The 17,056-nt window shown below is 38.8% G+C and overlaps 1 protein-coding gene across 1 annotated transcript in view; it reads left to right on the top strand.

Annotated features, from left to right (window-relative positions):
• The window catches only part of LOC104287393 (A disintegrin and metalloproteinase with thrombospondin motifs 6-like), a 160,151-nt gene that overhangs the window by 101,083 nt on the left and 42,012 nt on the right, over positions 1-17,056 (top strand). The window contains exons 12-13 of the mRNA XM_009886090.1: positions 5,048-5,193; positions 7,512-7,575. Coding sequence (XP_009884392.1) covers positions 5,048-5,193; positions 7,512-7,575 — 210 coding nt within the window. The remainder of the gene's footprint in view (positions 1-5,047; positions 5,194-7,511; positions 7,576-17,056) is intronic.

Genomic DNA, 17,056 nt, shown 5'->3' on the forward strand with positions numbered 1-17,056 from the left:
AATGACAGGGCCAAACTCGTGGGTTAAAAGAGTGCAATTTAACAGAACAGCAAAAGGAAAAGATGAAAACGCGATTACAGTACCACCGCGAAGCGCTCCGACCGCGAAGCACACCACCGCAGCCCACCGACCGCGAAGCCCACCAACCGCGAAGCCCACCAACCGCGAAGCCCACCAACCGCGAAGCCCCACACCACCGCAGCCCACCGACCGCGAAGCCCACCAACCGCGAAGCCCACCAACCGCGAAGCCCACCGCCGCAGCCCACCCCTGAGTGGCAACTCCTCTCCTCGCCCTGGCTAGCTCCTCTTATAGCTCGGGCATGGGTCACGTGGTATGGAATACCTGCTCCCTGCCGGCTCCTGGGGAGATTAACCCCATCCCTGCCGGAACGAGGACAAATGCCTAACAAGATCCCCGCATACTTTATCATATTTGGAGGGACAATTTCTGCTTTTAGTTACACTGATGTAAATTCGGTGTAACCATTAACTCAAAGCAAAATTTGATGCAGTGTGCATTAATGTCTTATTGGCAGAATTTGGAGGGATTTCTACAATTAAAATTGCCTAACACTGTATTATAAAACCTTCTTTCAGTTGCTTCTATAAACCTGCCAAACTTTAACTCTTTGGGTTGAAATTTTCCATAGTAGATGTCTGCCTATGCCTGAAGGTTTTTAGAGTTTTTTCCATAAAGGTTACTCAGCTGTTTTCTGCATACAGGAAAAGAGACTAGAATGGGGTTTTGCTGCTGAAAGAACTTGTAAATCTATTCTGTTTTGAAGCTTTAATGTGTTCATGCTTTGGTGAACGGTTTTACATACCATCTGGGTTCAAAAAGGTGCACTTTTTCCTAGTCTTGTAATAATCATTTTAAATATACATGAAGCTTCTCTCTGGTAATGTATATCCAGAGATGTGTTTGTGAAGGTAAACTAACTGATAGATTTAAAAATACTCTGATGAGGAAATAGTGCATATAAAACAAAAAGACAAAACTGTTAGGAATGTTTATTTTTGTCTTTGAATTTAAAGTAATAAAAAAATAACCTTTTCTGACATCGTTGTATAGAGTCATGCTAGGGATTTAAACTAGGGAAAAATTTGCAGAAAGTGAAAACACAGTGTGCTGAAAGCACAGTTTAAATAGCTGAATTGTTTGGTGACCTAAATTCAAGTTATTACTGGACATTAAGTTTCCTTGCAAAATAATTGTAGAAGCACTGATTGAAAATTCATTGTTAAAGATGAGATGGCAACGTTAATTGATTTCATCTTCTTTTTTTCCCTATGAAAGATGAAATTGATTTTCCTCACTATTACAGTACTTGCTGTATGAGTTTTCTAAATGCATAGATTAAAATTTCTGTTGTCAATCTTAGCTCTGTTAAACAGCTAAAATTCATATCAAAAGTGATCTCAAATGTGCCACAATGTCATATTTTGTTTTATTGTTAATTATCTGTAGAAGAAAAATCCCAGACTGCTCACCTTAATTCACAGGGTTAAAATTTTGTGCCCATTTTATATGTATTCAAATGCATCACCATTGCCCTTCTAATTGAACTAATTGAAAGCTGCTTCTTCAGTGGGAGAGAATTAACATTTCAATTCTAAATCTTTCATGAAGGGTTGTTCTTTTAAAATAGCTATCACTTCCTCTTGTTCATATACTGGTTACAGTATATGAGTCCTTACCTCATTATAGCACATAGGGTTGCTATAATTAATGGAGGAAGCATATTTCTGTAGTTCCATTTAGAAATAATGAAGATTCTGGTGATTTTTAATTACTCTGACAGAGATTCTATGCGTCACTGGCCTCTGGTGAAAGATAAATTTTCACTAGAAAATTAGAGGTGCCAAAGTGAGTAGTAAGTCCTCAGATTTAACTTCAGTAGAGAAGAAAAATCAACATTTAAGGAGTTTTTACAGGGGAATATGGGAATGTGGAAGAAAAAAATGTTTGGATGACAGAGGAAATTACAGAACACAGGGATTATATACAGCTTTGGAAAAATAAGGCAGGTGAAATGCACTCGCCTATTGTATACAGTCATAATAATATAGAGTTCGGGGGTCAAACTTTAACTCTAAGTGTCTTTCATTTATTAACTTTGATTGTGTTTGTAATATTTATAATGTATTTTCAGTTAAATCATTAGCATACATTTTTACTCTTAGAAGCATTTTAATTTTTAGCTTTTGACTTTAGCATTAAATACCTGACCATGTACTCCTGTGGCCTCTTTAATAGAATGCTGCAAGGGGATTATTGTCTTTAGTTGATAAAATCATTATCTCTTAATTTATCACTATAATGAGAAGAAAAAAAAAATTTAGTCCTTCATTTGTAATTCACATAAATACTTCATTCTCCATCCTAATTACACCATTAGAGGCATTGTAAAACACTGTGCCATGTGGTTACATCTATAGTACCTAAAAATATTTGAGTTCACAATACAGACTGCGTTATGTGTTATGCACGTATTCAGTGATAGTCTGGATTTAAGAGAAGCTTCATATGAAGGGTACGTTCCTCTGACAGATGCCTGCTTATTGGCATAAACCTCTGAATTGTAAATTTAGAACTGCAAGAAGGATAAACCTTCATTTCCACAGTACAACTCCATGAAATCTTGTGTCCTTGTTTTTTTTTCTGAAGAAGGGTGTGGTGGGTTGACCCCAGATGGCAGCTAAGCCCCCCCCCCCCAATCACTTGCTCATTTCTCCCTCCCAAAGATGGAAGAGAATCAGAACAGCAAAAGTGAGAAAAACTCATGGGTTGAGATAGAGACATTTTAGTAAGTGAAAGGAAAAGAAAGAAAAAACAAACAAAAAAGAGATGCAAAAGCAATCACTCACCACCTCCCACCTGCAGAGTGATGCCCAGCCAGACTCTGAGCCATGGCTACCTTGGAAACACCCCCAGTTTTATTGCTGAGCATGATGTTATAGGGTATGGGATATCCCTTTGGTCAGTTGAGGTCAGCTGTCTCTGCTGTGTCCCCTCCCAACCTCTTGCCCACCCCCAGCCTACTCACTGGGATAGCAGAGTGAGAAACAGAGAAAGCCTTGATGCTGTGCATGCACTGTTCAGCCATAGCATTGGTGTGTTATCCACACTGGTCACAAACCTAAAATGCAGCACCATACTGGCTGCTATGAGGAAAAATCTGTCCCAACCAGACCTGGTAGAAAAGGCGATGCATTTTGATCTTGAGATTTAAAATAGTCTGCTTTATATGTTTTCTGTAGACACGTGAATGCTAGGTTTTTGTTTCTCTAACTGATAGAGGATGAAGTTTATATACAAACGTGCTGGATTGTAACGGCTGTTTTAAAACAGGTACAGCACATACAGAGAAAAAAAAGAGGAGGATAAAAATGTTCTGAGAGAAGAAACAAGTATGAATGTGGCTAGAAAAATAATTTCACTTTTATTAATGTTAAAAGGTAGCATGTGTTCATATGTAAAACTACTTTGTATCTAGGTGCATTTGCTCATAAGCTACATGTTTTATTATTGATTGTTTTAATGTTTTAATGTACATTCTTGAGAGCTTAGACTGACATGTTTGACAGTCTATAAGTACCTTTTTATTCAAAATTAAATTTCTAATGAAAAATTAAGGATTTTTATTCATTTTCTTTGACTAACACTCTGTACAATCCTTGTTCATATCAAACTCCTATTAATTCTCTTTTTTTCTGAGTGGTGACTGAAGATTAAATTCTATTTTCAGTTTCTTTCATAAAAATCCAGAGTAATTCAGGTCATTGTGAGTGGCTGCATTTACTTGTTTACATATGTCCCACATTTCCAGGACTGAGGCTTTAGGTGAGCCTTAGGACTCAAGAAAAGAGAAAACTTATCTTTGCTGTATTGATTAGTATAAAGTCAACACTGAGTCTTCCAGTAGTGCTTATGGGTGGACAGGGATATGTCTATCTGTCCGTGTCTTCTGTATATGTCTCAGTGCTTTTTGTCAAATTTATATGGCTGATTTTGGATGCAGAAGTTGTCTGGATTTCTTTTTGGAAAGGGTCAATACTGTGTCTGTTATGGGGATTCAAGGGAGTTAAACAGCAGACGTCCATCTTTTGGAAGTGATGTGCAGATTCAGGTCACAGTAAACCTGAGGCCATGCTCTACTCTGTCGCCTAAGGCAATAACAGCAAGAAAGGCTTGTCTAATTGAGCTACTCCCGATTCTCAGTGATGCAATAGACACCAGAATGTGGACCAAACTATGGACTCCAGGATTGTTTCTGAATGGTTTAAAAAAGGTTTCTGACTAAGGAAATGGTAAACTTATTTTAACAATTAGCCACTGTGTGAATTGTCTGTCATTTTGTATGTCTGATGTAAGGAACAATATTGCAAAGGTTCAGTGTTTGCATGAATAAAGTACACATGTTCATTCTGTCCCTGAACAAATGGCCAGTCACTATTCTATAGTGATTTTCTGTACCATGTCTACTGCCTTGGCACTACTTTTATTATGTCTACAGGGCTAGTATAAATGAAGTACTGCAACAAATTCTTCCATTGTAACCTTGTCCAGATTTTATTTTTTAAAATGTAAGGGAATACTTTCTTAAAAATACCATCGGGGGGAATTTTTCATTTTGCATGATGAAGCCACTACATGAATCCTAAGCGGAGGGGTTTTTACTAAACGAAGCTTAGAAATGCATCTCAGTGTTTAAAAGACTGTAATCTATTTGCAGTTCCTTTAATGAGAAACATGAAGGAGGATGTATGAAGAAAAAAGAAAATCTTTAGTTTGAGCTTGCTTTAACTTATGGTGTGTGTTAAGGACCTATAATTCAGGACTTAGTGAAGACAATTAGCAAATCACACATCCACTCACCAATGTCTAAACGTGGCCTGAAAAAGTATAATATTAGTCTTGTTATCTATGCAGAGAATATTGATGCCTATAATTGTCATTGCCTGACCCTTATATGTTTCTGTCCTGATAACTCTGTCAGCCTGGAAGCTAATTTTGTGGTGGGTTTTTTTGTGAAATCTTTCAGTGGTGTTATCAGGGAGAGTGCGTACCTTTTGGCACTTGGCCCCAGAGCATAGATGGGGACTGGGGTTCGTGGTCAATATGGGGAGAGTGCAGCAGGACCTGCGGGGGAGGAGTCTCCTCATCTGTAAGACACTGTGACAGTCCAGCGTAAGTAGCTAAAGTAAGCCAGAGCCAACAAAAAGACACATTTGGAAATTATTCAAAACTGTGGTTTCACATGTTATCTGTAAAAATGTTTTGCTAGTTTGCCAACATTTTTCTTCAAAATAGCTGACAGAAACAGCTTAACAGGAGTAGCTCACTAGACATGCTTTTAACATTTTTTAATGTATCTGTTATGTATGTACTGTAAAGATAGTTTGATTTATATTTAGTAGTAACCAGTACAGTTTTCTTTCTGCAACTTAATGTTCATGCAAAATATGTTTAAATTATGCCTTAGATAGATTTCTTTCTTCTTAAGACATTATCTCTGATGCTTGTCTAGGATATAAAGTAACTATTGCAAGTTACTTATTAAAAAAGCAACACAGTATTTCCAAGATTTTGCATACAACTGCTTACATATAAACCATAATTAGTATTATTATGTTGCATACAATACATTTATGTGCTATCACATCCAACACTAAGTTGTGACTTCCCACTGACTCTTAAAACAATTCAGCAACTTCTCTACCTGCCACTACTTCCTATTGGTCCATCTACTCTCTCTCAAGAGGGGCCAGCTTCTCCACTACAGCTTGATCTGTTGTGTGTATCTGTACTGGTCCTTTCATCTGTCTACTTCCCAATGTCCCTGAGCACTGTTCCAGAGAAGGTCTGTCAGGTAAGTGCTCCTCTCTGTCACTAGTGCTTCTCAGATGAGGAATGTTTACTTATTTCCATTGCTGTTCTTTGCTGAATGAATCACTGCTTTTTTTTCTGTTGCTGCTTGCCCTATTCTGGTTGTCTCATCACAGCTATAGGTCTTAGCAGAAGGATGGTTTTATTATTCCATATTTTGTTCTTTTCATGTCCCATAATCTCTATTTCCATCACCATTATTAGTTTTTAAGACCACTTTTTCTTGAAAACATGAAGCTTTTGTGTTTATTTCATGAAAATCCATTCTGTGACTTTTTTCACTCCTTTCTTATCTTCTCCTCTCTTCGCGCTTTGGTTCTTTGTTGCTTATACCCATGTTTTGCAAGCTAGGCTTTCCACTGCGCTCTGCAAGACAGACACCATAATGTCACATTATTGCTGTTTAAGGTGGCTTGTTCACCTCCTATCATTAGCAATGACTATCAATCAAATCTAGCAAATATCACTACTTACTGAATGAATTCAAAAGCAAAAATTATTCATATGCATTGATAACAATTCAGACTGTTACTGAGAGAATAATAAATTAAATACATTATTTTTTTTCACAGAAGTATGTAAAAACGCTAGTGAAATGTTTGTCTGGAGCATGAGTAATTTCCTAAGATTTTTTAACTACTCCTGTCACCATGCATGTCAGTCGGTATGCTGAAAGATGATTAAAATTTAAATGTTTAACAGTGCAGCAAGCAAATGCAATATTTGTTTAAATTTTCTTTTGTGTGTGTCTGCATTAGGAAAAAATTCCCTTTGGTTCATTAATTAACTTGAGTTTCTAGGATAGTGTTGCCTCGTTAAATACCTATAATATGAAAAATAGTATAGATTTTCTCTTTAGTTAATTGTAAATTCTTTTGTTTCTTAATTATAAGACAAACACCAAGTTTTTTTTCCATTCTTTTAAGATATGAGCTATTAACTTAAATGGAAGATTTGATTAATCTTCCATTTAAGTCATTGTTAATTCAGTATTTGACCTCTGTGGAAGATAGATAAGGTTCCTGAACAATTTGAGAATTTAAAAGCCAATGTCTTAATCACACTAACAGAAACCTGCTTACTCTGGAGTTTCCTCAGATTTAATACTGTTTAATTCAAATCAGATTCTTGAACTAGAAAATGCAGTCCTTGCTGCTGGCTCCAGTATTTAGCAGACAGTGTTTCTTCATTTTGATATATTTTCAAGTGTAATATGAGAAGATTAAAAAAAACAGTATCATGTAGGTTGTTTACACATTTCTCATTCTAGTTTTACAAAGCAAGCAAATATTAAAAACAATGCCTTTTTAGTATGTTCAAAATACAATTAAACTATTTCTCGGGATCTATGCAAATAAGACAAATACTATATGACTGAAGATTTTCAAGTACCCAGTATTGTTTTGTATCTACTCGAATTCAGGTCAATGCTAAAATTCTTATTAAATAAAATATTTTAAAATCTCACCTTAAAACTTCTATGTACTTTTAAAATGTATTTATATGTTATATAATATATATCTCTTGGACTTGTATTTATATTAATAATACATAAATATATATCATGAACTTGTGTTTATACTAATACAGATACTAACACATAAAACATGTTTTTCCAGGCCTTCAGGTGGAGGCAAATATTGTCTTGGAGAAAGGAAACGGTATCGCTCCTGTAATACTGATGTAAGTAAATTTTGTTCCACTGTAAAAGTACAATCTCAACTTGTCTGGTTTTTGTTTCAGCGGCAATGGATGCATTTTTTCCCCAGTTTAGAAAAGCTGTGAATTCTGTTTAAGATGATAAAGGAGCATTCTACATCAGACCAAAGGTCTATCTAGCCCAGTTTCTTGTCTCCCAGCAGTGGCAAATAACAGGTGCTTAGGGAAAAATGATAAACTTTTGGCTGCCAAGGCATGACTTTTCCATGGATATACTGTATGACTTTCCAGAAGCTGGGTGTTAAAAGACTTCTTAAGCTCCACATCATATGAGTACCATGTTGCTTAACTGACACAAATGGAAGTGGAGGACACGAATCTACTTTTAAACCCTCTTGCCCTTTTTATACCTTTATAACTTCCAGTGCTAATGTGTTATACAATCCTCTTATACATTCTGTGAAAATGTATTTCTTCTGGTGTGTTTTAAAACTGCTGCTTTGCCATCAGGTATCCACTGGTTCTTGTGTTACCAGAATGATCATGCAGTTTCATTTTAGAGTACCACTGAGGGGTGGGACGGTGTATAAATGTATAAAATCAAATTATGAAACAAAATTACAAATTCAAGTAAGTTAAAAATTGTAACAGAAAAAAGTACACACCAATAAAGAATTTCACTAGTAAGTTTCCAAATCAGTAGCAGTACAAACACAAACAGGCTTCCATATTATTTTAGCTTCAAATTTGTCTCAATTTTCTTCTCAAATCAAGACAGTTCATAACAGTGAGAGAGTCTGTGTACCTAATGGTGTTGTTTCAACTGTTCATCTTTTGATATTTTTCAGAAAAAAAAGTTAATATGCTGGTTCCTTGATAAAACCTTTTTTTTATGATTGTTATTAACTATCATAAGTATTAGTTCTGCAAACTTCTCTATGGAGGTAATCCTCATTGTTAAGGAAGTATTACAAATTTCCAAATTCAAAATTACTTTCCTACTGCTAATCACAGCTGTTCTGTTAGTACAGCCAAGAAGTGTGTTAGGCCTTTGGGCACAGTGTTGTGAGAGAAACTGAAGCTGAACTGCTTGTCCAGTATGAGCTGTAAAACTTTTCTAGTCATACAACTTTCCAAATTACAGTGTACCGTTCTGAAACTTTGACCATCTTATTTTTTCCATAGATGTGTATCTTTGTGCAATTTTCATTTGAATGAATCTGACTTACCACATGATACGCTGCAATTAATTTACTTTTGTCTTAATTTTCACTCAGATGGTCTTTTTGTAATTAGAAAATTTCATAAGCAAGAATTTTGTTTATACTTCCAATTCACAAATTAATATGTTGAGTAACATTGAACATATTTTTCGTTCTTACAGTTGATGATAGGAAATTCACCTATGAATTCACCAACTAAGTGATAATTCCTTATTGAAATGTGACAGTAAATATTTAATAAATTTATTGTGTGCTTTACTGAACTAGTACAGTTGTGTTCCTAGTCTTTTAGTCTGGATGTTGTGCGCTACTGAGTAAAGTGCCTTATAAAAATCTAAGCATATTCCATTATCCTTTTAATTTTACCAGGAAGTGTAAAAAGTTTTAGTTGATAAAAAGTATTCTTATACAAAATACTGATTTGTATTATTATTTATATTTCTTTTAAACCTGTATCAGTCAAGTCTCTACCAACTTTTCTGTTTATTTAGGATTGATGTCAGGCAAACTGTAACCTAGAATATTCTATTTGTCCTTCTCAAATAATGAACTTTTTACATTAGCACTGTTTCAGTTTGTAAGTACAGTCTAAGATTTGTTTAAAAATTCATGTTTGCAGACTGGAGCCCTCCTCCCTTAAGTCTTTGAGAACTCTTGCAAGCAATTCTTAATGAAAATTTTTTTCTCCAATAGATATTATTTAGTATCTGCTACAGTAACTAGTACACAAGAAAGTTTACATAATAAGTAAACCTGCTCCCTCACAAATATACAACAATTTTTTAAAGCTTTTTGTTTTTAACAATTGTACCATAGCTACCTAGTGATATAATTGAAATGTTGCTAGGATTTCTTTTATTCTTATCATATTTTATTTCTTATTGTTAGACACTTTTCAGACAGTTTTATTCTTAGTCAATTTTGCTTCCCTTATTCTCTCTGTACTTGTTTTTTACTGAAGGGAAGCATATAGGGTCACAGAAGGAACATCTAGAAGGTATCTGAGGAAGACATTCAGGTTATTCCCTGGCTCAAAGGCAAAATCAACTGCCATTAAACCATTCTCACATGATGGTTAGGCAGCTGACCTGTTAGTCTGATCTGTTTTGAAATACCTCCAGTCAGAGAGATATCAGTAGGATTCTTTAATATCCTTACTGTTAGGACAGTTTTCCTAAAATATAGTGCATGATGTTTTCCCACCCTTTAAGACCCTTACTTACTCTGTCCCCAGTTAGGAGACAGCTGATCATGTTCTTTCTGTGGCAGCCTTTCCTGTGTTTGCAAACCACTATCATGTCTCTTCTTGGTCTTCTTTACACTAGACAATCTCTATGTTAATAGCCTTTGGGATCGCAGTAGTGCGCATCTTGAAGCATGGTGCCCAAACTTCTGCACAGGGTTCTAGCTTGTGCTGGCCTGTCAGAGCCAAGTACAACTTAGTTCTAAATCTGTCATCTTAGTGATGAGATTCTGTTTATTCATTTCAGTATTATGTCAATTTTTCTTACAGCAGTGACAATATTTATTCAGTCTGCGTTGATACGTAATGCTCAAATCCCTTTCTAAGGAGCTGCTGTTTAGGAAGTCATTCCTCAGCTTGTGCTTGCACAGTTGATTGTTCCTACCCAAGTGTAGTAATTTGCATTCATTGCTTTTTTTTCAAATCACTACTTCAATTTATCAAAATATTTTAAAATTATAATCTTCTGTTCCAAAATGTGTGTTCTCTACCTATCCACAGATTTCAATCTGAGGACAGATTTAAACAAGAAATTGGAAAGGAAAATTTGCATTTCATTGTCTAGGTCTTAAAAACAAATCTTGAACAATAGCAGACTGGGGCCAGGCAATCTGGAAATACTGTTCTTACAGTTTGACTGTAAATAATTTTTTAGCATATTTTTGGGTATGGTTTTCCAGTGCATACACATATTGTGACTTACAGAAGTTTAAATTTACTGCCTTAATAATATTGATGATACTAGTCCATTTCTTTTATAATATTTAATTCTTTTATAGTAATATTTAGGGTTGTAAATAACTAAGAATGCTGAGACTACTAGATTTTTTTCAAGATTTATGATAGTCCTTAGTGCTTGACATTTTTAATGGAACGGCATGTTTGATTAATATAACCATTAAGAGCATGCAAATCTGTCATTGTTTTTATGAAAAATGTGTTGTTTGTATATCTTTTTTGTTGAAGGTGGGTTTTTTTTGCAGTGTCAACATTCATTGCCCATCTGTAATTTTAAATTTAGCACTCCCTAAAGCTCCTACTATTTATAAACAACAACAAAAAATCACTTTGACTTCATTTTTCTTTCAGAGATGAGTTCTGTTGCCCATTATTTTGACCATTTTCATTCTTTGGAAACAGCGCACACACTCCTACTAGGTATATTTCTCATCAAAGACATCCAAAGACATGTATGACTTCTTAATTTAAAAGGTATCTGCTAATAGAAACATTGAGATCAGCAGAAAAGAACATTAGCTGATGAGTTCTGGAAACAAAAGGGTGGTAGAAAGAGCACACTCATCAGAAACTTAGTTTCTTACATAGTGACCAAGGATGAGGAAAATGCTGAGGTATTTAATGCCTTCTTTGCCCCAGTCTTTAATGGTAAGACCAGTTGTTCCCTGAGTACCCAGACCCCTGAGCTAGAAGACAGGGATGGGGAGCAGAATGAAGCAGAATGAAGCCCCTGTAATCCAAGGGGAAATGGTGAGGGACCTGCTTCAGCACCTGGAGATACACAACTCTACGGGGCCGGATGGGATCCACCCGAGGGTACTGAGGGAGCTGGCAGAAGTGCTTACTAGGCCACTTTGCATCATTTATGAGCTAACCGGGGAGGTCCCAGCTGACTGGAGGTTGGCAAACGTGACACCCATCCACAAGAAGGGCTGGAATAAGGATCTAGGGCCAGTCAGTCTGACCTCAGTGCCTGGGAAGGTTATGGAACAGATCATTCTCAGTGCCATTACACGGCACATGCAGGAGAACAGGGTGATCAGGCCCAGTCAGCATGGGTTTACGAAACGCAGGTCATGCCTGACCAACCTGATCTCCTTCTATGATAAGGTGACCCTCTTAGTGGATGAGGGAAAAGCTGTGAATGTTCTGTACCTGGATTTTAGCAAATCTTTTGACACTGTTTCCCACAGCATTCTCCTGGAGAAACTGGCTGCTCATGGCCTGGAGAGGTGTACTCTTCGCTGGGTAAAAAACTGGCTGGATGGCCGTGCCCAGAGAGTGGTGGTAAATGGAGTTAAATCCAGTTGGTGTCCGGTCACAAGTGGTGTCCCACAGGGCTCGGTGCTGGGGCCGGTTCTCTTTAATACCTTTATCAATGATCTGGATGAGGGGATCGAATGCACCCTCAGTACGTTCGCAGATGATGCTAAGCTAGGCAGGCGTGTTGATCTGCTTGAGGGTAGGATGGCTCTGCAGAGGCATCTGGACAGGCTGGATCGATGGGCTGAGGCCAATGGTATGAGGTTCAACAAGGCTAAGTGACGGGTCCTGCACTTGGGTCACAACAACCCCACACAGCGCTACAGGCTTGGGGTGGAGTGGCTCGAAAGCTGCCCGGCAGAAAAGGACCTGGGGGTGTTGGTGGACAGATGGCTGAATATGAGCCAGCAGTGTGCCCAGGTGGCCAAGAAGGCCAACGGCATCCTGGCCTGTATCAGGAATACTGTGGTGAGCAGGACTAGGGAAGTGATCATCCCCCTGTACTCGGCACTGGTGAGGCCCCACCTCAAATACTGTGTTCCGTTTTGGGCCCCTCTCTATGAGAAAGACATTGAGGTGCTGGACCGTGTTCAGAGAAGGGCAACAAAGCTGGTGAATGGTCTGAAGAACACGTCTTATGAGGAGCAGCTGAGGGAAGTGGGGTTGTTTATCCTGGAGAAAAGAAGGCTCAGGGGAGAGGTTATTGCTCTCTAGAACTACCTTAAAGGAGATTGTCGAGAGGTGGGGGTCGATCTCTTCTCCCAAGTAGCAAGTGGAATAAGAGGAAATGACCTCAAGTTGTGCCATGGGAGGTTTAGATTGGATATTAGGAAAAACTTCGGTTTTGTCAGGGTAGGTTAATGGCTGGACTTGATGATCTTAAAGGTCCCTTCCAACCTTAGCGATCCTATGATTCTTCCACCTAGTTGGTGAAAGACTACACCTTACAAAAAAATATGTATTTTTCCAACCAAGGCATTTTTAATTAAAAAACAAACAAACTTACAAAAAACAAACACAAAACCAAAATGCTAATAGAATTGCAAGGCACATAGTTACTCAAAGTAACTCATTGTCTGAATGAAAATATGTATAGCACATGAAGCTTAATTTCATATACATCTAAAACTAAATGCTTATAATTTAAAAAATACTATAAGAAACATGTTTTGCTTACAGGTTCTGTGAATTCTTTATTTATATAGAAGTATGTATGTATACATACCTATAAAAGATTCTTGTTCTTCAGCCTTTTCTCTTAACAGAATGTAGGTAAGTGATTTTTGTTGTTTTTTTCCTTTATGCATACATTCACAGATATGGTTCATTGCTTTCATAGTTTTCAAGCCTATTTTTTCTAAAATGCATTCATGTGAGGGGCTACCTCTTGGAATGGTACCTGGGTTTCAGCTGTCACCCTTTGGCTGTGTTTCTCATCTTCTGTGAGGTGTAGTATATCTCTTTGTTAATAGGACACCCAGTGACTTCAACTACTGAAGTCTGCCTGACTCCAGGCTAAACAGATTTCTGTGAGACAAGATGTTTGATGTCACGTCAACATGGATTCAATGATTTGTTAACACTCTTTAGATGATTTATTTTTGCTTCAGTCTTAAAAATTTTGATGTTCTTCCTAAAGTCAGTACTTTTTTGACTCAAAATTTTAATTGTTTCATCATCATCTTCTCAGGACATTCTCCAGACCTCATTATAACTTCTTATATATTAGATTCTTATCTCATGATTTGCAGTCTCCTAAAAGAGCATTTGGAAATACAAGCAGCCTGTTGGTTGACAAGAGTTATCTGTACATACTGTAAATCCATGAAAAAAAGTAAACTATTTTACCCAATAAAGAGAAGCAATTATTGCAATTTTGGGAGAAGAGTGCGTATGCAGAGAGACAGTGCCAAATAGCAGACATTTTGTAAATGCATATTGTAGCTTACCTTGCCGTAACCGTTTTGCATTTCTATACCTGTGATTTTGAATTCATTTCTTGAGGATGTTTTACTTAGTTTTACTTTCTCTCAGGTATTAGTGAGATATTAAAAAAGAGAGGAAAATTATGGAACAAAATTAAATTTAAGTATACATTGCATTTTATGCTTTTACAGAATGTTTCAGGTTTCAGACTATCATTTGGTATCTGTAGTCTTCAAAAGGACTGCCTGAAAACTTTACTGAATCCACCTGAAACTGGATTTAAACTAATGATTCAGAGTGTTGAAATTAATGATTTAGACAAAAAGAAAGATCCTGAGATAAGGGTTAGCACTTGTCAGTATTCACTGAGAGGACTTAGTCACGAAAATGGAAACTTATTTTATTGCAGAGGTCACCAAATCTGTCTATGGATGTACATTTTTAGAGCTAAAGACTCTGGCTTATGTACTCAGTGAAGGTAGGGGATGGAGATCCATGCTGCAGCAGAGATGTGAGGGCTATTGAGTTAGAAACTATGGCAATGCCTGGGAATGGTCAGGTAGGAATTAGGAATTAGGAATTTTCTCCCAGAAAAAAGGTGGCGGGACCATTAGCCCGACTCAAGTGCTTCTGCACTAATGCACACAGCATGGGCAACAAACAGGAGGAGCTGGAAGCCATTGTACCGCAGGATAACTATGATGTAGTCACCATCATGGAAACGTGGTGGGATGACTTGCACGACTGGAGTGCTGCAATGGATGGCTATAAACTCTTCAGAAGGGATAGGCAAGGAAGGACAGGCGGTGGGGTGGCCATGTATGTTAGGGAGTGCTATGAATGTCTAGAACTTAATGATGGTGACAATAGGATTGACTGTCTATGGGTAAGAATCAGGGGGGGGCCAACAAGGCAGACTTCGTAGTAGGAGTCTGTTATAGACCGCCCAACTAGGGTGAAGAGGCAGATGAAATATTCTGCAAACAGCTGAGAGAAGTCTCAAGGTTGCGAGCTCTTCTCCTTGTGGGGGACTTCAACTTACCTGATGTCTGCTGGGAATACAATACAGCTGAGAGGGAACAATCAAGGAGGTTCCTGGAGTGTGTTGAGGATGACTTCCTGATACAGCTGGTGAGGGAGACAACTAGGGAAGGTGCCCTGCTGGACCTGTTGTTTATAAATAGAGAAGGACTTGTGGGTGATGTGATGGTTGGAGGCCATCTTGGGCATAATGATCATGAAATGATCGAGTTTTCAATTCTTGAAGAAGCAAGGAGAGGGGTCAGCAGAACTGCCACCTTGGACTTCTGGAGGGTGGACTTTGGTCTTTTCAGGAGCCTGATTGACAGAGTCCCTTGGGAGGCAGACCTCAAGGGGAAAGGAGTCCAGGAAGGCTGGACGTTTTTCAAGAAGGAAGTCTTAAAGGAGCAGGAGCAGGCCATCCCCGTGTGCTGAAAAATGAACCATAGGGGAAAAAAACAAGCCTGGCTGAACAGAGAGTGATGGTTGCAACTCAGGGAAAAAAGGAGAATTTATGGCCTTTGGAAGAAAGGGCAGGCCACTCATGAGGACTATAAAGATGTTGTGTGGCTATGTAGGGAGAAAATTAGAAGGGCCAAAGCCTACCTAGAACTAAATCTGGCTTCTGATGTTAAGGACAATAAAAAATATTTCTATGAATACATTAGCAATAAAAGGAGGACTAAGGAGAATCCTTAGTTAGATGGGGTGGAAACATAGTGACCAAGGAGGAGGAAAATGCTGAGGTATTTAATGCCTTCTTTGCCCCAGTCTTTAATGGTAAGACCAGTTGTTCCCTGAGTACCCAGACCCCTGAGCTAGAAGACAGGGATGGGGAGCAGAATGAAGCCCCTGTAATCCAAGGGGAAATGGTGAGTGACCTGCTACAGCACTTAGACACACACACAAGTCTATGGGGCTGGATGGGATCCACCCGAGGGTACTGAGGGAGCTGGCAGAAGTGCTTGCCAAGCCACTTTCCATTATTTATCCACAGTCCTGGCTAACCAGGGAGGTCCCAGTTGACTGGAGGTTAGCAAATGTGAAGCCCATCGACAAGAAGGGCAGGAAGGAGTATCTAGGGAACTACAGGCCGGTCAGTCTGACCTCAGTGCCGGGAAAGGTTATGGAGCAGATAATTTTGAGTGCCATTATGCGTCACATGCAGGACAACCAGGCGATCAGGCCCAGTCAGCATGGGTTCATGAAAAGCAGGTCCTGCTTGACCAACCTGATCTCCTTCTATGACAAGGTGACCCGCTTAGTGGATGAAGGAAAGGCTGTGGATGCTGTTTCCCTGGACTTCAGTAAAGCCTTTGACACTGCTTCCCACAGCATTCTCCTGGAGAAACTGGCTGCTTATGGCTTGGATGGGTGTACTCTTCACCAGGTAAAAAACTGGCTGGATGGTCATGCCCAGAGAGTGGTGGTGAATGGAGTTAAATTCAGTTGGCGGCCAGTCACAAGTGGTGTTCCCTGGGGCTCAGTATTGGGGCTGGTTCCCTTTAATATCTTTATCAATGACCTGGATGAGGGGATCGAGTGCACCCTCAGTACATTCGCAGATGATGCTAAGCTAGGCAGGCGTGTTGATCTGCTTGAGGGTAGGATGGCTCTGCAGAGGGATCTGGACAGGCTGGATCGATGGGCCAAGTGCCGGGTCCTACACTTAGGTCACAGCAACCCCATGCAACACAACAGGCTTGGGGAAGAGTGGCTGGAAAGCTGCCTGGCAGAAAAGGACCTGGGGGTGTTGGTAGACAGCTGGGTGAATATGAGCCAGCAGTGTGCCCAGGTGGCCAAGAAGAATATCTCCAGGGAGGGGGGAGGGAGAATCTCTGTGGGCAACCTGTGGAAGTGCTCGGTCACCGTTACAGTAAAAAAGTGGTTCCTGATGTTCAGGAGGAACCTTCTGTGTTTCCGTTTGTGCCCATTTCTTCTGGTCCAGTCCCTGGGCACCACTGGAAAGACTCTGGCTCTATCCTCTTTCCACCCTGCCTTCAGATATTTCTACACACTGATGAGATCCCCCTGAGCCTTCTCTTTTCTAGGCTGAACAGTCTCAGCTCTCTCCGCCTCTCCTTTTCTAGAG

This window comes from Charadrius vociferus, unplaced genomic scaffold (genome assembly GCF_000708025.1).
Source record: "Charadrius vociferus isolate BGI_N301 unplaced genomic scaffold, ASM70802v2 scaffold675, whole genome shotgun sequence".
In the NCBI taxonomy this organism is placed as follows: Eukaryota; Metazoa; Chordata; class Aves; order Charadriiformes; family Charadriidae; genus Charadrius; species Charadrius vociferus.